The sequence below is a fragment of the Haliotis rufescens genome, unplaced genomic scaffold, assembly GCF_023055435.1.
Source record: "Haliotis rufescens isolate VD_foot unplaced genomic scaffold, xgHalRufe1.0.p SCAF_13, whole genome shotgun sequence".
In the NCBI taxonomy this organism is placed as follows: Eukaryota; Metazoa; Mollusca; class Gastropoda; order Lepetellida; family Haliotidae; genus Haliotis; species Haliotis rufescens.
In genome coordinates, this window is record NW_025963813.1 from 32,892,706 (window position 1) to 32,915,708 (window position 23,003).

Genomic DNA, 23,003 nt, shown 5'->3' on the forward strand with positions numbered 1-23,003 from the left:
AGAAGTAATTCATATCAACTTATGTATATTTGTGTCATCGTATATAAACACGGTACATGACTACATTATTTGTCACAATCAACCATGTAAAAGAACGGTAACAGCATTCAATACAAAGCCTCTGAAAACGACGGCACAGAGGAAAGCGATTCAGAACTTTTCCCGTTGGCTTTGATATTCTTTGTGTCCTTGTAACAAATGTAGGCAAACATGTCCCACACGATTAGTACTTCTTCAAAAGTTTTGTGAGTGCCCTAGTCAATGCCGAATCAGTTCCCCTTGGACAGAAAACACACACAGTCCTGTCCAGGATATTGCCTCAAACATACGAACACCACGACATCAGCTGTAATTAAGATCCCACCCTTTACCCCCTAAAGGCATCATGTTGGCATGTATCAGACATACCCTAATGAATGAAATCTGCATGGTGGGGCTCGTCCATTATGACGCGAGAGGTGTACGTTGTCTGAATAAATACTCGGGTACCTATGCATGCATCCAATTAGACGCAGTGTCGACCCGGGTGGGAAAGAGAGAGGATGAAAGCTGTTGCCCCTGTCGTAGCCCTTGCACTATGTGCTGCAGGTTTCTTCACTCTAGTGCTCTACTCGACTACAAGTTCCTCGTCTGGAGGTGAGGTTTTTTTTCATATTGATTGATTTAAATTTATGATATATGAAAGTATGAAAAGTTTCCATTCATATCATTTTTATCACTTGCATTGCCTTTCACGCCCGATGCAATCTGTTTCGGCAGATAATCAAGACTTGCTATTCTCTAGCGTTGATGTTCATAATCATACTGTATTTAAGCTCAAAATAGGACATAGTCTACAAGGTATCATTAGGTCCTTCTGATAGCCTCAGCTCGAAATTACCAAAGTATCGGTTGTGAAGGACTCGTTCATAATTTGAATTAACACGGAAATACGTAGATCATTACTTAACCGTAAGTATTTTCGGTAGTTCATACCTAGTCCTAAGGGACCAAGTATTTGATACCCTGGGGGTTGATTTTTAACGCAAAAAAAAAATCCAAAAATATTCTTGCAAAAAATGCTTCAGACTGTTGAAAAAAAATTGTCTGCCACAGAATTACAAAAACAAAAATCTGGTTGGAAGCTGTGGATTAAAAAAACATAATCTCTACACAAAATCCCAGCTCCCATGTTCGGTCCCTAAGCTAGATAACCTTGGTCTGAAAGAACAACTTGAAGTACAACTTCACTTACGGCTGATCAGATAGGGCATAATTGCTTCACATTGAACTGGCGTGTGGGATCGAAACGAACCGTTGGCTTGACGATCGCGAGAGAACCCTTTATAACCACAGGGCTACCAAACTGCCTGTACTGATATTAAGCAAGTTGCTCGTTATGACATTCAACTACAAAATTACATATGAACAAAAGTGACCCTATGCAATGCTTTGGAAAAGAATGAAATGTTTGAACTAATAATATCACGAGGAATACTTTGCAAGACACAATCTGTGATACAAGCAGGAGACCTGGGTTTAAAAACCCTCGTCCGTCGATCTGCTTTTCTGAAAGCTATGTGGTGACGTCTTGGCTATAATATCTTTTTAGAGATTACTTTCATAGATAAGATTTGACTGTTTTGACGCAGTTACGAAAAATAATAAACTTGACATACTTTATGAAATATGTTAATATAATACATCATAAATCATAATACATTTCAAACATATTCGGTCTTTGAATTAATGTTTGCTCATCAGAATACTTCCAACATGTGGTAATACACCAGAATACACCCTACGTGTGGTAATACACCAGAATGCAACCTACGTGTGGTAATACACCAGAATACACCCTACGTGTGGTAATACACCGGAATACAACCTACGTGTGGTAATACACCAGAATACTACCTACGTGTGGTAATACACCAGAATACATCCTACGTGTGGTAATACACCAGAATACAACCTACGTGTGGTAATACACCAGAATACAACCTACGTGTGGTAATACATCAGAATACAACCTACATGTGGTAATACATCAGAATACAACCTGCATGTGGTAATACATCAGAATACAACCTGCATGTGGTAATACATCAGAATACAACCTACGTGTGGTAATACACCAGAATACAACCTGCATGTGGTAATACACCAGAATACAACCTACATGTGGTAATACACCAGAATACAACCTGCATGTGGTAATACATCAGAAAACAACCTGCATGTGGTAATGCATCATAATACGTCCTACAATTGGTAATACATCAAAATACATCCTACATGTGGTAACACATCAGAATATCTCCTTTATGTGGTAACACTTCAGAATACATCCTGTATGTGATGATACATCATAATACATCCTACATATGATAACGCCGTGATATAACTGGAATACTGTTGAAAGCGGCGTTAAACCCAACTCACTCACATATGATAGCACATCAGAGTACATCCTGTATGTAGTAACACATCAGAACACGTCCTGCATGTGATGATACATCATAATACATCCTAGGAGCACCTTTAGAATACAGTACCACGACTTCTCGTGAGGACGATCTCTGTCGTAGGTCACATGTCTCAAAGAGAAGCAACCAGTTTTTGTGAGAATACGTCGGACGGACGCGAACTCGCAACCTTCGGATTGTTAGCCCGACAGCTAACCGATTGAGCTACGGCAACACTGTGAAACTACATAGTCATGCCTACGACTTTACGGAAATGAACGAAAAGGGTCGACTCTAATAGGTGACGGACACTAACGAAGGTTACGGGTAGGCATGACGTCTCGTGAATTTAGTCTACGGACACTTACGAATGATCCCGATGCCATTTGGCACACTCGTCACATTCCGGAATCGACAAGATACCGAGTGGTGAGGAATGAGCCGATATGGCGCGAACTGAAAACGGCTTCAGGCGTCAGACGTCAGACGTCGAACTCGCGAGTACGCATGAATGACACGGTATTTAATCATTCGTCGGGTGGATTTTGTGACAGAAAAGTGTGGTAGGGAACACTGTAAAGATGATGTGGATAATAGTAAGAAACGATGGAGGAATAAGCATGACTAGTGACGATCACAACGGTGAGTACGCTTTTGAATCAGTACTGAAAAAAATGTAACCGGTGAAAGTGGCATGTGTGAATGTCCCAGGACAGTTTCCAGTAACCAAAATATTCGACACAAAGCCATTTCATCCTTTTTACTCGAAGTTTTTGTGTGAAGAATATAAGGAGGCGCTATAGAATCTGTAATAGCCACTAAACAAATACCTAACCCTAATGATCGTAAAGCGGTGATTGATCGTAAAGGGGATCCAAGGGCTAAGGATAGAGTTCGGGGAATCTAATAGCCACTAAACGAGTACCTAACCCTAATGATCGTGGAGGGATGATTGATCGTAAAGGGGATCCAAGGCCTAAGGATAGAGTTCGGGGTAACCTACCGTAACACTGGCGATATTTGGTTGTGTTCAGCGCCAATATAATATCCCTATTAAACTGCATTCTTGTGCATAATAATGAAAATTAATGAACCGAAAAATTAATATATGTATATATTAGTTCCCATTAATAACTATTTAGCCACTTGAATTACGAGAAAAACGAAATAAAAAATATATAAAAATAAATATGCCTTCGTAAACTAGCGCTTGCTATAAAATGCGCCGCCGCAGGCTATATTTAATTAACAAATTATTCAAAACTCTCAACATCGCTGGGCGTATTGAATGACATTGCGTGTAGAGATGATAGATCACTGAGAAGAGCTTAGGCACACTCGATGACCGCTGACGTCACAGGGAATTGTTTCGCCGGTGTGACTGGCAACAAAATACCAAACATTACGTCATAGGGTATTGTCACGTGTTTGAAAAGTTTGTAGTACTGTGTTCTAAAGTTAGGTCATTCTTTATGTGGTAATACATCAGAGTACATCCTGCATGCGGTTATACATCAGAATACATCCTTTATGGGGTTACACTTCAGAATACATCCTACATGTGGTAATACATCAGAATACATACTGCACGTGATAATACATCAGGAGACTACATGCATGTCATAATACATCAGAATACATCCTGTATGTCATAATACATCAGAATACATCCTGCATGTGGTAATACATCAGCATTTGGAATTTCACAATCGTCTGTCTCTTTTGTCAGTTTCTTTGAGAGTCACACCTCGTCACGACAAACACATAACGTGTCATATCAAATTTATGTGATACCAAGGTCTTCAAAAGGACCAGAGGAAAACTATCAGGAGGTTCTGCATATATAATAATAAAACATGAAAAGTGTCGTCGATTTTATGTCGCGTTGTCAATAGTTCGAACAAGCGGACTGTCGACATTCCCGACAACTAAAAACGTTGGATGCCCCTGGATAAAGACATCAGAATAGGCTTATAACAACTGAAGTAGCTATTTCATTATTTGAACAAGACTGTTTTCATTATACACTTGCATATGATACAGTCAGAATCGGACAATGGGCTCTGTTATTAGCAGATATTTCTTATTATTATTGAAATGGTTGCGTCGCTTCTTTTTACATCACAAATATATCAGTCGCCTGGTTTTCTGTGAGATCCGCTTCCCCACGCGCCAGTCCACCTGGCCGTAGGGAGAGGCGGTGTGGGCATCAGGCGTTAAAGGTCATCCCTATTCTCCCCTTTGATTTGCGGGATTACCACGCGTTTATCGCATCTCTCGCTGGACTGTGGGGACCCGCTGCGTGCTGGTCACTTCCTTCTTCCCATTGTGTCTCTGTTGGCCACGCGTGTCTTCATCAGCCTCCTGTTTGAATCTGACCAGTGTTTGGAGGCACGGTGTCAAGGGGAAGTTTACAAGATGCTTGTTTTAACACGCCCTTTGCGCACACAATGAGATGCTCCATATTGAGGAGACCAGGGCGTTAGTCACCAATAGTCTAGGTTAAATCTTGTGCTTCGAAACAGGAGTAAGTATACAACACAGTTGTGGTAACATGATCAGTACGATACACGTTATCATAGCTAACGCTTATCATAGGGTCTCTATAAGAAGCGTGATGCGTAACATGCATTGTTTAGAGGTATATGGTATACATTTACCCATATAATGTATAATTTTTTCGTTGCTTTGGATGACATGCCGATTGGTAGCGGGAGACAGTGATTATAAGATTTACCCTATAAATAGAGATTACTTAACGAATGTCAGATACCATTTGTGTTAAGAGTTGTTTCAAAATGTATTTATGAAAAATAATTGATAATTTGTACATGACAGACGCGAATGCAGTAATCTGTTTCTTACACACCCTATCATCGCGCCATTTTAGCATCCAATCGATGCATATCTTGTCTATTCTCATGATCGCATTGGTGCATTAATACATAAAACAGTCACGAGTGACGTCATCCGGATTACTCCATACCATTCCGACCTAGTGTGGCCCTCTATAAAAAATGTTTCCGCCATATGTGGGGATGTTCAAAGCGATGATGACAATGCAAACAAGATCAGATAAAAAAAACAATTATTTATGATTCGACCGAAGCACGAGAAAATTATCACTGAATTACAATCAGGAAAAATGTCCGTCATAATCTGAACTTAACTCATCGCCATGGAGTAGCCCATCGCGAACCTGAAATTCGATCTCACACATATATTGTAGGTTGGATATAAGTTATGTCACAGATGTCTCAGAAGACCCATTAAACCAGGTAATGTGTTAATACCTATTTTAAGGTGCAGAACATTTTAAAACATATTACTTCAGACAGTAATCATTTAGTTTTCTTTACACCGTCATATACATTCTTCAACGAAACCTTGCTATTAGTTTGCTTTTGTGTGAAATTGTATGAAACAGTAAGCTTATGAGTATTAGTTTAGTTGGCATTCACAAGTCAACACAGTGGCAAACATACCATGAAAATAGTTTCGGGAATTTCAACAGAGCAACATACTCAGTAAAGGCGATGACAGTCACATTGAACGCAATGACAACCAGTCAACGCAGTGACAAACAGTCACCGCAGTGACAAACAATCAACGCAGTGACAAATAGTCAACGCAGTGATAAACAGTCAAGGCAGTGATAAACAGACAACGCAGTGACAAACAGCCAACGCAGTGAAAAACAATCAACGCAGTGACAAACAGCCAACGCAGTGACAAACAGCCAACGCAGTGACAAACAGTCAACGCAGTGACAAACATTCATCGCAGTGACAAACAGTCAACGCAGTGACAAACAGTCAACGCAGTGACAAACAATCAACACAGTTACAAACATTCATCGCAGTGACAAACAGTCAACGCAGTGACAAACAGTCAACGCAGTGACAAGCAGTCAACGCAGTGACAAAAAGTCAACGCAGTGACAAACAGTCAACGCAGTGATAAACAGCCAACGCAGTGACAAACAATCAACGCAGTGACAAACAATCAACGCAGTGACAAACAATCAATGCAGTGACAAACAATCAACGCAGTGACAAACAATCAACACAGTTACAAACATTCATCGCAGTGACAAACAGTCAACGCAGTGACAAACAGTCAAGGCAGTGACAAGCAGTCAACGCAGTGACAAAAAGTCAAGGCAGTGACAAACAGTCAAAGCAGTGATAAACAATCCACGCAGTGACAAACAATCAACGCAGTGACAAACAGTCAACGCAGTGACAAGCAGTCAACGCAGTGACAAAAAGTCAATGCAGTGACAAACAGCCAATGCAGTGACAAACAATCAACGCAGTGACAAACAATCAACGCAGTGACAAACAATCAACACACTTACAAACATTCATCGCAGTGACAAACAGTCAACGCAGTGACAAACAGTCAACGCAGTGACAAGCAGTCAACGCAGTGACAAAAAGTCAACGCAGTGACAAACAGTCAATGCAGTGACAAACAATCAACGCAGTGATAAACAATCAACGCAGTTACAAACAGTCAACGCAGTGACAAACAGTCAATGCAGTGACAAGCAGTCAACGCAGTGACAAAAAGTCAACGCAGTGACAAACAGTCAACGCAGTGATAAACAGCCAAGGCAGTGACAAACAATCAACGCAGTGACAAACAATCAACGCAGTGACAAACAGTCATCGCAGTTACAAAAAGTCAACGTAATGACAGTCAAGGCAATGACAAACAGCCAACGCAGTTGCAAAATGTCAACGCAGTGACAAACAATCAACGCAGTGACAAACAATCAACCCTGATTGAAACAGTAAGCTTATAAGTATTAGTTTAGTTGGCATTCACAAGTCAACACAGTGGCAAACATACAATGAAAACAGTTTCGGGCAATTTCAACAGAGCAACACACTCAGTGAAGGCGATGACAGTCACATTAAACGCAATGACAACCAGTCATCGCAGTGACAAACAGGCAACGCAGTGACAAACAGTCAACGCAGTGACAAACAGTCAACGCAGTGATAAACAGTCATCACAGTGACAAACATTCATCGCAGTGACAAACAGTCAACGCAGTGACAAACAGTCAACGCAGTTACAAGCAGTCAACGCAGTGACAAACAGTCAACGCAGTGATAAACAGTCATCGCAGTTACAAACATTCATCGCAGTGACAAACAGTCAACGCAGTGACAAACAGTCAACGCAGTGATAAGCAGTCAACGCAGTGACAATAAGTCAACTCAGTGACAAACAGCCAACGCAGTGACAAACAGTCAACGCAGTGATAAACAGCCAACGCAGTGACAAACAGTCAACGCAGTGACAAACAGTCAACGCAGTGATAAACAGCCAGTGCAGTGACAAACAATCAACGCAGTGACAAACAATCAACGCAGTGACAAACAGTCGACGCAGTTACAAAAAGTCCACGTAATGACAGTCAAGGCAATGACAAACAGCCAACGCAGTTGCAAAAAGTCAACGCAGTGACAAACAGTCAAGGCAATGACAAACAGTCAACGCAGTGACAAACAGTCAACGCAATGACAAACAGTCAACGCAGTGACAAACAGTCAACGCAGTGATAAACAGCCAACGCAGTTGCAAAAGGTCAAGGCAATGACAAACAGTCAACGCAGTGACAAACAGTAAACGCAGTGACAAACAGTCAACGTAGTGACAAACAGTCAACGCAGTGATAAACAGCCAACGCAGTTGCAAAAAGTCAAGGGAATGACAAACAGTCAACGCAGTGACAAACAGTCAACGCAGTGACAAACAGTCAACGCAGTGATAAACAGCCAGCGCAGTGACAAACAGTCAACGCAGTGACAAACAGTCAACGCAGTGACAAACAGTCAACGCAGTGAAAAACAATCAACGCAGTGACAAACAGTCAACGCAGTGATAAACAGTCAACGCAGTGATAAACAGTCAACGCAGTGACAAACAGTCAACGCAGTGATAAACAATCAACGCAGTGACAAACAGTCAACGCAGTGATAAACAGCCAGCGCAGTTACAAACAGTCAACACAGTGATAAACAGTTAACGCAGTGATAAACAGCCAGCGCAGTGATAAACAGTCAACGCAGTGATAAACAGCCAGCGCAGTGATAAACAGCCAGTGCAGTAACAAACAGTCAACGCAGTGATAAACAATCAACGCAGTGACAAACATTCATCGCAGTGACAAACAGTCAACGCAGTGACAAACAGTCAACGCAGTGATAAACAGTCAACGCAGTGATAAACAGCCAGCGCAGTGACAAACAGTCGACGCAGTGACAAACAGTCAACGCAGTGACAAACAGCCAGCGCAGTGACAAACAGTCAACGCAGTTACAAACAGTCAACGCAGTGACAAACAGTCAACGCAGTGACAAACAGCCAGCGCAGTGACAAACAGCCAGTGCAGTGACAAACAGCCAGCGCAGTGACAAACAGTCAACGCAGTTACAAACAGTCGACGCAGTTACAAACAGTCAACGCAGTGACAAACAGCCAGCGCAGTGACAAACAGCCAGCGCAGTGACAAACAGTCAACGCAGTGACAAACAGTCAACGCAGTTACAAACAGTCAACGCAGTGACAAACAGTCAACGCAGTGACAAACAGCCAGCGCAGTGACAAACAGCCAGCGCAGTGACAAACAGTCAACGCAGTGATAAACAGTCAACGCAGTGATAAACAGTCAACGCAGTGACAAACAGTCGACGCAATGACAAACAGTCAACGCACTGACAAACAGTCAACGCAGTGATAAACAGCCAACGCAGTTGCAAAAGGTCAAGGCAATGACAAACAGTCAACGCAGTGACAAACAGTCAAGGCAGTGACAAACAGTCAACGTAGTGACAAACAGTCAACGCAGTGATAAACAGTCAACGCAGTTGCAAAAAGTGAAGGGAATGACAAACAGTCAACGCAGTGACAAACAGTCAACGCAGTGACAAACAGTCAACGCAGTGATAAACAGCCAGCGCAGTGACAAACAGTCAACGCAGTGACAAACAGTCAACGCAGTGACAAACAGTCAACGCAGTGAAAAACAATCAACGCAGTGACAAACAGTCAACGCAGTGATAAACAGTCAACGCAGTGATAAACAGTCAACGCAGTGACAAACAGTCAACGCAGTGATAAACAATCAACGCAGTGACAAACAGTCAACGCAGTGATAAACAGCCAGCGCAGTTACAAACAGTCAACGCAGTGATAAACAGTCAACGCAGTGATAAACAGCCAGCGCAGTGACAAACAGTCAACGCAGTGATAAACAGCCAGCGCAGTGATAAACAGCCAGTGCAGTTACAAACAGTCAACGCAGTGATAAACAATCAACGCAGTGACAAACATTCATCGCAGTGACAAACAGTCAACGCAGTGACAAACAGTCAACGCAGTGACAAACAATCAACACAGTGACAAACAGTCAACGCAGTGACAAACAGCCAGCGCAGTGACAAACAGCCAGCGCAGTGACAAACAGTCAACGCAGTGACAAACAGTCAATGCAGTGACAAACAGCCAGCGCAGTGACAAACAGCCAGCGCAGTGACAAACAGCCAGCGCAGTGACAAACAGTCAACGCAGTGACAAACAGCCAGCACAGTGATAAACAATCAACGCAGTGATAAACAGTCAACGCAGTGACAAACAGTCAACGCAGTGACAAACAGCCAGCGCAGTGACAAACAGCCAGCGCAGTGACAAACAGTCAACGCAGTGATAAACAGTCAACGCAGTGACAAACAGCCAGCGCAGTGACAAACAGTCAACGCAGTGACAAACAGCCAGCGCAGTGACAAACAGTCAACGCAGTGACAAACAGCCAGCACAGTGATAAACAATCAACGCAGTGATAAACAGTCAATGCAGTGACAAACAGCCAGCGCAGTGACAAACAGCCAGCGCAGTGACAAACAGCCAGCGCAGTGACAAACAGTCAACGCAGTGACAAACAGCCAGCACAGTGATAAACAATCAACGCAGTGATAAACAGTCAACGCAGTGACAAACAGTCAACGCAGTGACAAACAGCCAGCGCAGTGACAAACAGCCAGCGCAGTGACAAACAGTCAACGCAGTGATAAACAGTCAACGCAGTGATAAACAGCCAGCGCAGTGACAAACAGTCAACGCAGTGACAAACAGCCAGCACAGTGATAAACAATCAACGCAGTGATAAACAGTCAACGCAGTGACAAACAGTCAACGCAGTGACAAACAGTCAACGCAGTGATAAACAGTCAACGCAGTGACAAACAGTCAACGCAGTGACAAACAGCCAGCGCAGTGACAAACAGCAAGCGCAGTGATAAACAGTCAACGCAGTTATAAACAGTCAACGCAGTGATAAACAGCCAGCGCAGTGATAAACAGCCAGCGCAGTGATAAACAGCCAGCGCAGTGACAAACAGTCAACGCAGTGATAAACAGCCAGCACAGTGATAAACAATCAACGCAGTGATAAACAGCCAGCGCAGTGACAAACAGTCAACGCAGTGACAAACAGTCAGCGCAGTGACAAACAGCCAGCGCAGTGATAAACAGCCAGCGCAGTGACAAACAGTCGACGCAGTGATAAACAGCCAGCGCAGTGATAATCAGCCAGCGCAGTGATAAACAGCCAACGCAGTGATAAACAGCCAGCGCAGTGACAAACAGTCGACGTAGTGATAAACAGTCAGCGCAGTGATAAACAGCCAGCGCAGTGATAAACAGCCAACGCAGTGATAAACAGCAAGCGCAGTGACAAACAGTCGACGCAGTGATAAACAGTCAGCGCAGTGACAAACAGCCAGCGCAGTGATAAACAGCCAGCGCAGTGATAAACAGCCAACGCAGTGATAAACAGGCAGCGCAGTGATAAACAGCCAGCGCAGTGACAAACAGTCAACGCAGTGATAAACAGCCAGCGCAGTGACAAACAGCCAGCGCAGTGATAAACAGCCAGCGCAGTGACAAACAGTCAACGCAGTGATAAACAGCCAGCGCAGTGATAAACAGCCAGCGCAGTGACAAACAGTCAACGCAGTGATAAACAGCCAGCGCAGTGACAAACAGTCAACGCAGTGACAAACAGTCAGCGCAGTGACAAACAGCCAGCGCAGTGACAAACAGTCAACGCAGTGACAAACAGTCAGCGCAGTGACAAACAGTCAACGCAGTGACAAACAGCCAGCGCAGTGACAAACAGTCAGCGCAGTGACAAACAGCCAGCGCAGTGACAAACAGTCAACGCAGTGACAAACAGCCAGCACAGTGATAAACAATCAACGCAGTGATAAACAGTCAACGCAGTGACAAACAGTCAACGCAGTGATAAACAGCCAGTGCAGTGATAAACAATCAACGCAGTGACAAACAGTCAACGCAGTGATAAACAGTCAACGCAGTGATAAACAGCCAGCGCAGTGACAAACAGCCAGCGCAGTGATAAACAGCCAGCGCAGTTACAAACAGTCAACGCAGTGACAAACAGTCGACGCAGTTACAAACAGTCAACGCAGTTACAAACAGTCAACGCAGTGACAAACAGTCAACGCAGTGACAAACTGCCAGCGCAGTGACAAACAGCCAGCGCCGTGACAAACAGTCAACGCAGTGACAAACAGTCAACGCAGTGATAAACAGCCAGCGCAGTGACAAACAGTCAACGCAGTGACAAACAGTCAGCGCAGTGACAAACAGTCAACGCAGTGATAAACAGTCAACGCAGTGACAAACAGCCAGCGCAGTGACAAACAGTCAACGCAGTGACAAACAGTCAACGCAGTGACAAACAGTCGACGCAGTGACAAACAGTCGACGCAGTTACAAACAGTCAACGCAGTTACAAACAGTCAACGCAGTGATAAACAGTCAACGCAGTGACAAACAGTCAACGCAGTGACAAACAGTCGACGCAGTTACAAACAGTCAGCGCAGTGACAAACAGTCAACGCAGTGACAAACAGTCGACGCAGTGACAAACAGTCGACGCAGTTACAAACAGTCAACGCAGTTACAAACAGTCAACGCAGTGATAAACAGTCAACGCAGTGACAAACAGTCGACGCAGTGACAAACAGTCGACGCAGTTACAAACAGTCAACGCAGTGACAAACAGTCAACGCAGTGACAAACAGTCAACGCAGTGATAAACAGCCAGCGCAGTGACAAACAGTCAACGCAGTGACAAACAGTCAACGCAGTGATAAACAGTCAACGCAGTGACAAACAGTCAACGCAGTGATAAACAGCCAGCGCAGTGACAAACAGCCAGCGCAGTGACAAACAGCCAACGCAGTTGCAAAAAGTCAAGGCAATGACAAACAGTCAACGCAGTGACAAACAGTCAACGCAGTGACAAACAGACAACGCTGTGACAATGACACTGGATGCAGTCAACGCTGTCAATGACTAATGACAGTCAAGCTTAACACAACGTCTTTATCACTTTTCTCATTAGACACAGACCAATCCAACACAGTAACACTCAAATCGAAACGCAGTCCAACTGAACGCAGTGACTCACAATGTTAATATTACGGAATTGTAAAGGGTTTTTAAAAACTTAAATCATTTTTGTTTTGCTTATTTCAACAAATTCAGCACTCTGTGTCCTTCATAATTCATATTTGGGTTCTCTACTTTGATGAATTGATTTTTCCCGTTACTGTATGTGTCATATGTAATGTCAATATAGAGCATACATCATATGTAATGTCAATATAGAGCACACATCTGTGGCAGTTTGCCTCTTAGGTGGACATGTTTTACGCCATAAAGGTTACCTACTTGCATAAAAGTATTCAACGTGTAGATCTTTATGTATAGCACATCCAAGTGTGTCAATAGTATGTCAGGGGGGAAATTTCCCGCCTTTATAATGACAAAGCTACAACGCCCACCTTGAGACGAATGCACAAATATACCATATTGACATCAAATATTTAACTCTCAGGCACAAACATACCTACTTTTCAGAAAGAATCGCTATTGTGATCCGTTTGTTTAGAATGGACGTCCAAGTGAGAAAAAGTTAATACAATCTATTCTAGACGCTGGCTGTTTTCTGTGGCGGTATTTCTATCGACTAACGTGGTGTTGGGGAGCGATCAGATGAATATGCGTGGTTGGTGTACTGAATCACATTTACAAGCGCACAAGGAGATGGTTTAAGCACTTCAATGCCACTCGAACTCCAATTGTTATGTGTTTGGTGTACATGCGATTAAGGTTAATATACGTGTACAATCGACTTAATCCCTCGTAAAAGTGTTGAAGTGTTAACCACATGGGTTGAGGGACTGAGCATTAATGATATCTATCCATATCAAATCATCATTTATATCACGATTTACTGTTAAAAGAAAAGCTGAAAATACTTAAATATTATCTCTGTCTCGGCAAAACGTGTACTTAGATGAGATGGATAGACAGAGTGTAAACTGTTAACAGATCCGACAATACATCACTTCCAGGGTAGTAATTTCATAGTAGTGTGATATGTTAGTATTATTATTAGTAGTAGTATCATCATCATCATCATCATCACCAACGTGACTAACGACGACAATCCACTATTCCATTACTATTAAGATGGTAAAAAACAATATTGAATAGGTTAAACTGTTGTAATAAACTGAGGGGAAAACGAAAGTATACCGAGTTTGTTTTTAATGTAATTGAAATTTGAAAGAACACTTCTATCATTTGATTATGTCTATTTAACCGTCACTCATTCCTGCAACAGTTTGGAAAATGTAATATGTGTCTGGGTAATTTTTGTGTAAAAATAAATTGGTTCAATGACGACTGGGATAAGTAATGAATTTGCACAAATTTGTGCTGATAAAAGTACATTTATTGATTTTCAAAGATAAGATGTCTAAGATACCCACCAACAGTTGTGTATTATGCGAGTTTTCTTTTGCACTTTTATTAGGTTTAAATCAAATTATTTATTTTTTTAAATGAAACCCCGTAGAAACATGTTTGAGTATTGATTAAGCGGCGGTAGTTCATGTTTTGGATATGATATCGCTAACTTCAGTATTTTCATTTGCAAATCAAACATAATGATAACATCAACAGAGAGCAATTTTTTGCTCCTCAGTTTAATATTGCGACAGTTAATTAAGTACCTCTATCTTCCTACAATGAAGATTTCCTAATATTTTTCGGCAATATCGCAAAGTCTGAAGCGTGTGCCATGTATTGGAGTCACTATATGTACTATCGATTGTGTACATGTATCGCGATATCGATATTAACTGTTGATATTTGTACTGGTCATCGATGTATTGACATCGATTCTTGGACAAGTGCATTGATGGCTCGATCGGTGGTTTGGCCCTTAATTATTATCGTTATAATAATTATTGTAAAAAATTGTTATTATATATATGAATTATATGTATCGTTTGTTTGTTTCAGGTCATAAGCAGGAAGCTCTACTCCGCAAAGCAAGAATGGTATGTTAATTGCAAGAATAAAAGACCGAAAAGACCAACTAACTGCTTCAAAATATTTAGATAATGTCTAAGGACCGTTAAGAAACATAAGTGAACACTGATTTAAGAAATGTCTCATAACACCTTTCTTTACATTTATCGTTCTAGATAAGAAAAAATAAATATTTTTATTATTATTATTTATTTTATTTATTTTTTATTTTTTATTTTATTTTATTTTTTTTTTGGGGGGGTCGGGTAACCTACTGGTTAAAGCATTCGCTCGCCACACCGAAGACCCGGGTTCGAATCCCGACATGGGTACAATGTGTGAAACCCATTTCTGGTGTCCCCCGCCGTGAAATTGCTGTAATATTGCTAAAAGCGGCGTAAATACCATACTCACTCACTCACTCTAGATATATTGGCATATTGGCGTATACTAAATAAACTGCCTGGCAAAAGAAAATTAAAATTAGTTTTGACCAACATATTACAAACGTTACCCGAACCATACCAGGCTGAAAACTGCCCCCGATACATCATAAACTTAACATTGAAAAAACGACTATGCTATGCATCACCATCGAATAGCCATGTATTACAAGGGCGGATCCAGTATTTTTAAAAGGGAGTTTCTAAAGATTCATTGTGTATGAGCATAGATTGAGGAGGCCTTTCATAGAGGAGAATACTGAACGATGGAAGATGATGCTGTTAGTGTGAGTGAAGTCAGCGTCTTATAAAGGAGAGAGTTTAGGGGTGGCTGTCTCGTTTCTATGTTGGAAGCATCAACGAATACTTGACATACACAGAGAACATTTGTGATGAAGACGTCATTAATAATTGGTATTAATCAATAATATATACTTGATATCACATGTTAAAGTGCAAGTATCATGTGATAGTGATAGATGTTTCTTGCATCATTATGTGGCCAGTATGATGTACATCGATGGCAGAGAAAAACAGTGCGGGGAACATTAACTTAACGCTGTTGCGCTCAATTAAAAGTATGTATTTTGAGGTCGGTATTTCTAACAACCAAAACGAATCTTGAAAGCGCTAACGAGGAGGGAAGGCTTATTTAGCACTGCAGGCCGGGTGTGTAAGCTGATTGGGTAATACGACTATAGACATGCATTATGTTACAAAGAACATGCATTTGTAAGCGTGTATCAATGGTATGACAACGTGAAAGTCTCTGTGGTAGTCTCTCATTTGTTTTGTTCTTTCTCCGACGGGGCGGTCGGGTAGCCTAGTGGTTAATGCGTTTGCTCGTCACGCCGAAGACCCTGGTTCGATTCCCGACATGGGTACAATGTGTAAAGCCCATTTCTGGTGTCCCCGCCGTGATATTGCTGGAATGTTGCTAAAAGCGGCGTAAAACCATACTCACTCACTCACTCTTTCTCCGAACGTCTGATCAGGTCGCCAACTCATTCAGGTGCGAATGAACCACGATCAGCATTATCGTTGATACACTTGTCTAAATGATATATACTCTTTTGCTGTATATAATATATTGCTGCAAGTGTTTACTGGGCGGACAATATTGACAACAACATTGGTTGTAATATGAGCACAGAATAAATCTTTTGTTACAGTTACAGTGAGTTAGATGGGTTTAACGCCGATTTTAACAGTATTCCAGTTACATCACGGCGTGTCAGCTTAATGTGGGAGGAAAGCCCGAAGTAATGCAGGTCTCAGACGTTTACCACTTCGGTGAAATCCACGAGCACGGGCATGGTGCTGACAAACGTAGAAACATAATCGGGGCGAACCGGGATTCGAACCCACAATCATAGGTTTCTGGCATGCCCAAGGGACGCAACTCTGCACAGCGAATCGCGGCGCCTCAGACGACTGGGCCACCCGTGCCCCCTACAGTTACAGAGCCTTTTACATAACTATAATCTATCTCTATAACCATTCCTTGACCACAGTCCTATTTTAGAAACTGATGAGTCTGTTGGATGTCTTTTAACGAACCCTTATATATGGGAACCTTTTGAGAAACGCGCGAAGACGTGATTTTCAGGTGAACAATTGACTTGCCTTAGCGTGTGTTTGTGACGAATGTCACCGGTGGGGCAGAACTCTCGTTCGTTTTGCGAATACTATCATCACTATTTGAAAGTGATTTATAAACACATGTTCATGATATAGTCGGAATCGTACTATCGACTTTTATTTTTATTGGACATGGAAAGGGTTTTGTCGCTTTATTTACAGGAAAAGCTACTGTTTATGATAATGTCACTAGCGGAGTGTGTGGGATTTTACGCGCTGGTTTGATCATGTACACAACGAGAATTTTCAGCTCGTTAAACCCGCTACTGATATATGCAAATCATACCGTTCACAAGTTAAAGGCCCGTAAAGATCCGGGTTATATAGAATAGGTCTTCAGCAACCCATGTTTGACGTATCAGGCGACTATGCTTGTCGTAAGAGGCGAATGACTGTACCGGGTGGTCAGGCTCGCTGACTTGGTTGATGCATGTCCTCGATCCCAATTGCGTGGATCGATGCTCATGATGTCAATCACTGGATTGTCTGGTCCAGACTCGATTATTTACAGACCGCCGTCATATAGCTGGAATATTTCTGAGTGCGACGTTAAACAACAACCAAACAAAGAAATAAGCACTGGTTAAAAGGCAATATCTTTAATATGTGTGACCTATCACGTGACCGCCATCGGACTGTGAGTATGGTATGAATGAGATCGTCAATTAGGGCGTGACAAGTCACGTGAACTCATTATGACGTCATGATATCCGCCCAGCCGATTTTGTCTGAGGTTTCACATGACCGCGACTGGCCAATCAATACCTAGATTCTATAGCGAATAATACTACAGTAATTAATTTCCTGTAATACTGCTTCAGGTCTGCGACTCCAAGTATTCCAGTATCCGAACAGACCATACTATGTGTCTGACAGACGCTGCCGGAAGTTCTGAAGTGGTCCTCACAGCTCAGGACATACAAAACATCGTGGACAGACATAACCAGCACAGACAGGAGGAGACAACTGCTGCTAGCATGCCTATGGTGGTAGGTATATAGTGAATCTCACCCTCGTGTCTTTTGATATCAAATATATCAACACGAGTTGATAAAAGTGGAAAAATTCCGAGGCTTGCCGAGGATTTTTGCCACTTTTATCAACGAGTGTGGTGTGGTAACCAGTGACGTCACAATGGTCTGCAAAGCATTGTGATGTAATTTCACGGAGCCAGTTTGGATGATAAATCACAAGGAACACTTGTGACGGGAGACATGGCATGGGTCACAACTTCGTTATTGTTTGTAACAGTGTTCTGGCCTACTTCTTGCCCGTCATCAGATGAAGACTGAAAAGGAGTTTCGTACATACTCGTTTCCATCTTCCCGAGGCAAGGGCGTTAACTGACTTCGACTTTTATCGCCAGTTAACTCCCTTGCCTCGGGAAGATGATAAGTTTCATGACTTCATGAACTTCTACTTCTAAATGCCAGTCAAATACTTCCCTTACATAGGGAATATCGGGACATGGTGCTCACATATCTTAATTCTCACTCTCGTGGACAATATACACATACCACAGTTTGGGCTGGACACAATGGTTGATGACATATTCTCCTGGAACTTTCTGTGTTAAGTTGTTTTTAGTGATCGACCATTTGCTATGGGGGCCTGGGATTTTGTGAAGAATCTAATTTGTGTTAGAAACAAATAATTTGTCCTCAGATTTGTCCTCAGAAAATATTTAATAATATATTGCTTGGTTCCTCCTTTCACAGACAACATTACATTGACTGGTTCCTCCTCCAAATACAATATTACATTGCTTGTTTCTCCTCTCACAGACAATATGACATTGCCTGGTTCCTTCTGTCACGGACAATGTTACATTGCTTGTTTCTCCTTTCACAGGCAATATAACATTGACTGGTTCCCCCTGTCACGGACAATATTACATTGCTTGTTTCTCCTGTCACGGACAATATTACATTGCTTGGTTTCTCCTTCAAAGACAATATTACATTGCTTGGTTCCCCCTGTCACTGACATTATTACATTGCTTGGTTCCTCCTTCAAAGACAATATGACATTGCTTAGTTCCTCCTTTCAGAGACAATATAACATTGCCTGGTTCCTCCTCCAAATACAATACATTGCTTGTTTCTCCTCTCACAAAAAATATTACATTGCTTTTTCCCCTTGTCACGGACAATATGACATTGCTTGGTCCTGTCACAGAAAATATAACATTGCTTGGTTCCCCTGTCACGGATAAAATAACATTGATTGGTTCCTCCTCTCACAGAAGGAAATTGGTTTTTTTAAACTCTAACCAAAAATATCCTATCCTATCTATAAGATATTTTTTCCAGTCTTGGGACGAGGAAGTTGCTGTTATTGCTGCTAAGTGGGCGCGCCAGTGTACGGCAGGACATGAGGCATCGGGAACAATGAGAGCTGCCAGTGGTAAGTACCGGTCAACGTCACACGCATTGCTCATACAGTATATCAGCAATAATCTACACTTTGTTAAAGAACATTTGAGTTTTTCGAATCTGATCCAGATTTTAAGTTATTACTCATAATCAGGATACTGCCTCATTTAGTCGAGAAATGTCCAGATCTCTGTACCACGTAGTGGGCTAAAGCGCCGATACATCTGATTAAAGCTAGTTTTTAACTTGTTTAAGCTGGGCCTATCGATATCTGTCGCAGGGCAGGAGCACTGCTTTGTTGTGTCAAGCAATATTGTTTTTACAAACTGTATGAGCAGCTGGTGCTGTCGGTAGGGCAGGATATGCTCGCCCTTTTCGCGCACACCTGGTGTCATCACTGGTGTTTAGTGGTCCATTTTTTTATAATTTCCACAGTTATTTGCCCTTTACGCCAAGTGGAATCTGTTTTGGCAGAGAATCTTGGCTGGTTATTCTCTTGCATTGACAACTTATGTTTCATTTTTGTGTGTAAACAATATTTCCCAATGTATTCGAGCTCTTTCTCAGCAATAACTTGTTTTGGGAGTTGAAGTTAATTTCGTTATTGTACATGTACAAATTTTAACTCGTATGTTGACTAAATGTGCAGATTTGTTTTGTTTGTTTGTTTGTTGTTTAACGCCGCACTCAGCAATATTCCAGCTATAAGACGGCTGTCTGCAAATAATCGTGTCTGGACCAGATAATCCAGCGATTGACATCATGAGCATCGATCCACACAATTGGGATACGATGATATGCATCAACCAAGTCAGCAAGCCTGACCACCCGATCCCGTTAGTCGTCTCTTACGACAAGCATATTCGACACCCCCATCTTCTAAGAGAGCCTTAAGTATAAACATACCATGAAACTGTCCGGTGTTTGAAATAGGTCTCTTGTATCTGTTCATAGGGTCGAGAGAAACGTTTCATTTATATGTGTAAAATAGTGTTACAGTTACCACCGCCTTGTACAAGGGAGAGATGGGTGTGGAATGCGGAAGTACATAAATAATCAATCTGTTATTGGCCAGTCGGGGATACGCTGGTACCAAATAAACGTTGGTACCACACTCATTTCGCCTCCGTTATGTGTACTGTTGTTCAATGAGAACATATTACTGTCGAGAGACACGTGTTGTAGACATGGGTTGGTTGGATTGCTGTTTTACGCCGCACTCAGCAGTATTCCAGCTATATGACGGCGGTCTGTAAATAATCGAGTCTGGAGCAGACAATCCAGTAATTAACATCATGAGCATCGATCCACGCAATGGGATACGATGACATGCATCAACCAAGTCAGCGAGCCTGACCACCCGATCCCGTTAGTCGCCTCTTACGACAAGCATAGTCACCTTTTACGGCAAGCATGGGTTGCTGAAGATCTGTTCCACCCAGGATCTTCACGGGTAGTGTAGATTTGTGGAACATTTGGTTAGGTGTGCACTTGAACCGAGTGATTTCAAGAATGAGGCTGAGATTAAATATTCAACAGGCTAAACCTACAGCAGTGATGACAGAAATGTTGATTTACTTGAACCAAAGAACGGTTATATGACTACTATGCCGCACAAATACATCAAAATATATTTTGGCTGACTTTTATATGTAACAATAGCTACAGTGTGCAACCACTTTGCTTCAAGAGAGAACTTTAGAATCAAGCATTATTCAGGATGTTGGTTTCATAAAAGGATTTGTAATCATTATGTCAATAGATTCCTCATCCTACCCGTGAAGACGCGGATGGAGAATAGGTCTTCAGGCGACTAACGGGATCGGGTGGTCAAACGCGCTGACTTTGTGGATGCACTACATGTGTGGATTGGGTAACCAGGGTCGGTAAAAATTGATTGTGCGTCATCGTACCGCAACAGCGTGAAACGTTGCTCACCATATCAATCACTGGATCTTCTGTTCCAGACTCGAGTATTTACACTGCCGTTATATTGTGTGCGCGTTAAGCAGCAGACAAACACAAAATCGCTAAATATAGCACATGACTGTGTCATTACGGTTGTTGGAGGAATCGGTTCTTTGCGATCAGTTCTATGGATGTCTTCTGAATGTCAAGAAACCTTTTATTGTCAGCAAACTGGTGAGGTATTGGAAATCTTCGACTAAAAGGTTACTTTCCTTAGCGTTGCAAGGATCCGGTCAACGTTGGTTCTAATCCCACATTGAACACAAAATGCCTTTAAGAAAGTTATAAAATGTCACAAATGTTATGTTTGGGATAACATTTGTTAGTAAAGTACAGATTCTTGTATTTTTTGGGTTGAGTCCCGTCCGGGATTCGAACCCACACTGCCAGAGTGAGGCACCTAATCGCCAGCACACAAAGTCAGCGATCTAACCCACTCAGCCACCGAGGCGTTCACAAAAAGTAGTCCGACAAGTGGTAGTTGTACTTTGTGTACCCCTCTGACAAGTATAAATTGGCACGGCTCCCATGGCCGAAAGCTAGGAACACTAAATGCCATTTAGAAAGTGGTCAAATCTAACAACTGTTGCATACACATTAAGTACAGATTCTAGAAGTGTTTTGGGATGAGTCCCATCCAGGACTAGTTGTCGGACCTTCCTTTTGTGGAAGCCTCGATGGCTGGGTAGGTTAGATCGCTGTCCACCAAAGGGATCAATGGCTAAGACCGGCGTCACTGCCTTTAAAAAACATGTCACCCTAACTCGCCGTTATTTGACTGATTTACTGTTAAAAGCCAATGCACTCACTCCTTCACAGCAATCCCTGGTGTGGCCATAGGTCAGAACGTGGCCTGGGGTTACAGCGACTTTCTCAGCGCTATAACAGATGGATGGCAGGGAGAGAAGGCCTGGTTCGAGTACGGGACAGGATCCACCACTGGGGAAGCAGTGGGCCACCACACACAGGTCAGTGAGCAACGCCACCTCAGCATCAGCATCACTACACCCCAAGCTCCATCTCTGTACCACCAACATCACTTCGCCACCAACATAATCGTAACAACACCAACATCATCACTTCGCCACCAACATCATCACAACACCACCAACGTAATCGCAACAACATCATCACTACACCATCAACGTCATCACTACACCACCAACGTCATCACAACACCACCAACATAATCGTAACAACACCAACATCATCACTACACCACCAACACCACTACACTACCACCACCATCACAACACCACCAACGTAATCGCAACAACGTCCCCAATACACCACCAACGTCATCAATACACCACCAACGTCATCACTACACCACCAACATCACTACACCACCAACATCACTACACTACAAACATCACTACACCACCAACATCACTACACCACAAACATCACTACACCACCAACATCACTACACAACCAACGTCCCCAATACACCACCAACGTCATCACTACACCACTAACGTCATCACTACACCACCAACATCACTACACCACCAACATCACTACACCACCAACATCACTACACCACAAACATCACTACACCACCAACATCACTACACAACCAACGTCCCCAATGCACCACCAACGTCATCACTACACCACCAACGTCATCACTACACTACCAACATCACTACACCACCAACATCACTACACCACCAACATCACTACACCACCAACATCACTAT

At 42.4% G+C, this 23,003-nt stretch overlaps 1 protein-coding gene across 6 annotated transcripts in view; it reads left to right on the forward strand.

The window, feature by feature from the left end:
- The first annotated feature begins 517 nt into the window (after nt 1–517).
- The window catches only part of LOC124118155 (neurogenic locus notch homolog protein 1-like), a 79,229-nt gene continuing 56,743 nt past the window's right edge, over nt 518–23,003 (forward strand). For all 6 annotated transcript variants that reach the window (XM_048394413.1, XM_048394414.1, XM_048394415.1 and 3 more), the window contains exons 1-5: nt 518–636; nt 14,865–14,902; nt 17,779–17,946; nt 19,270–19,363; nt 22,120–22,268. In XM_048394413.1, coding sequence (XP_048250370.1) covers nt 543–636; nt 14,865–14,902; nt 17,779–17,946; nt 19,270–19,363; nt 22,120–22,268 — 543 coding nt within the window. In that variant the 5' untranslated portion in view covers nt 518–542. The remainder of the gene's footprint in view (nt 637–14,864; nt 14,903–17,778; nt 17,947–19,269; nt 19,364–22,119; nt 22,269–23,003) is intronic.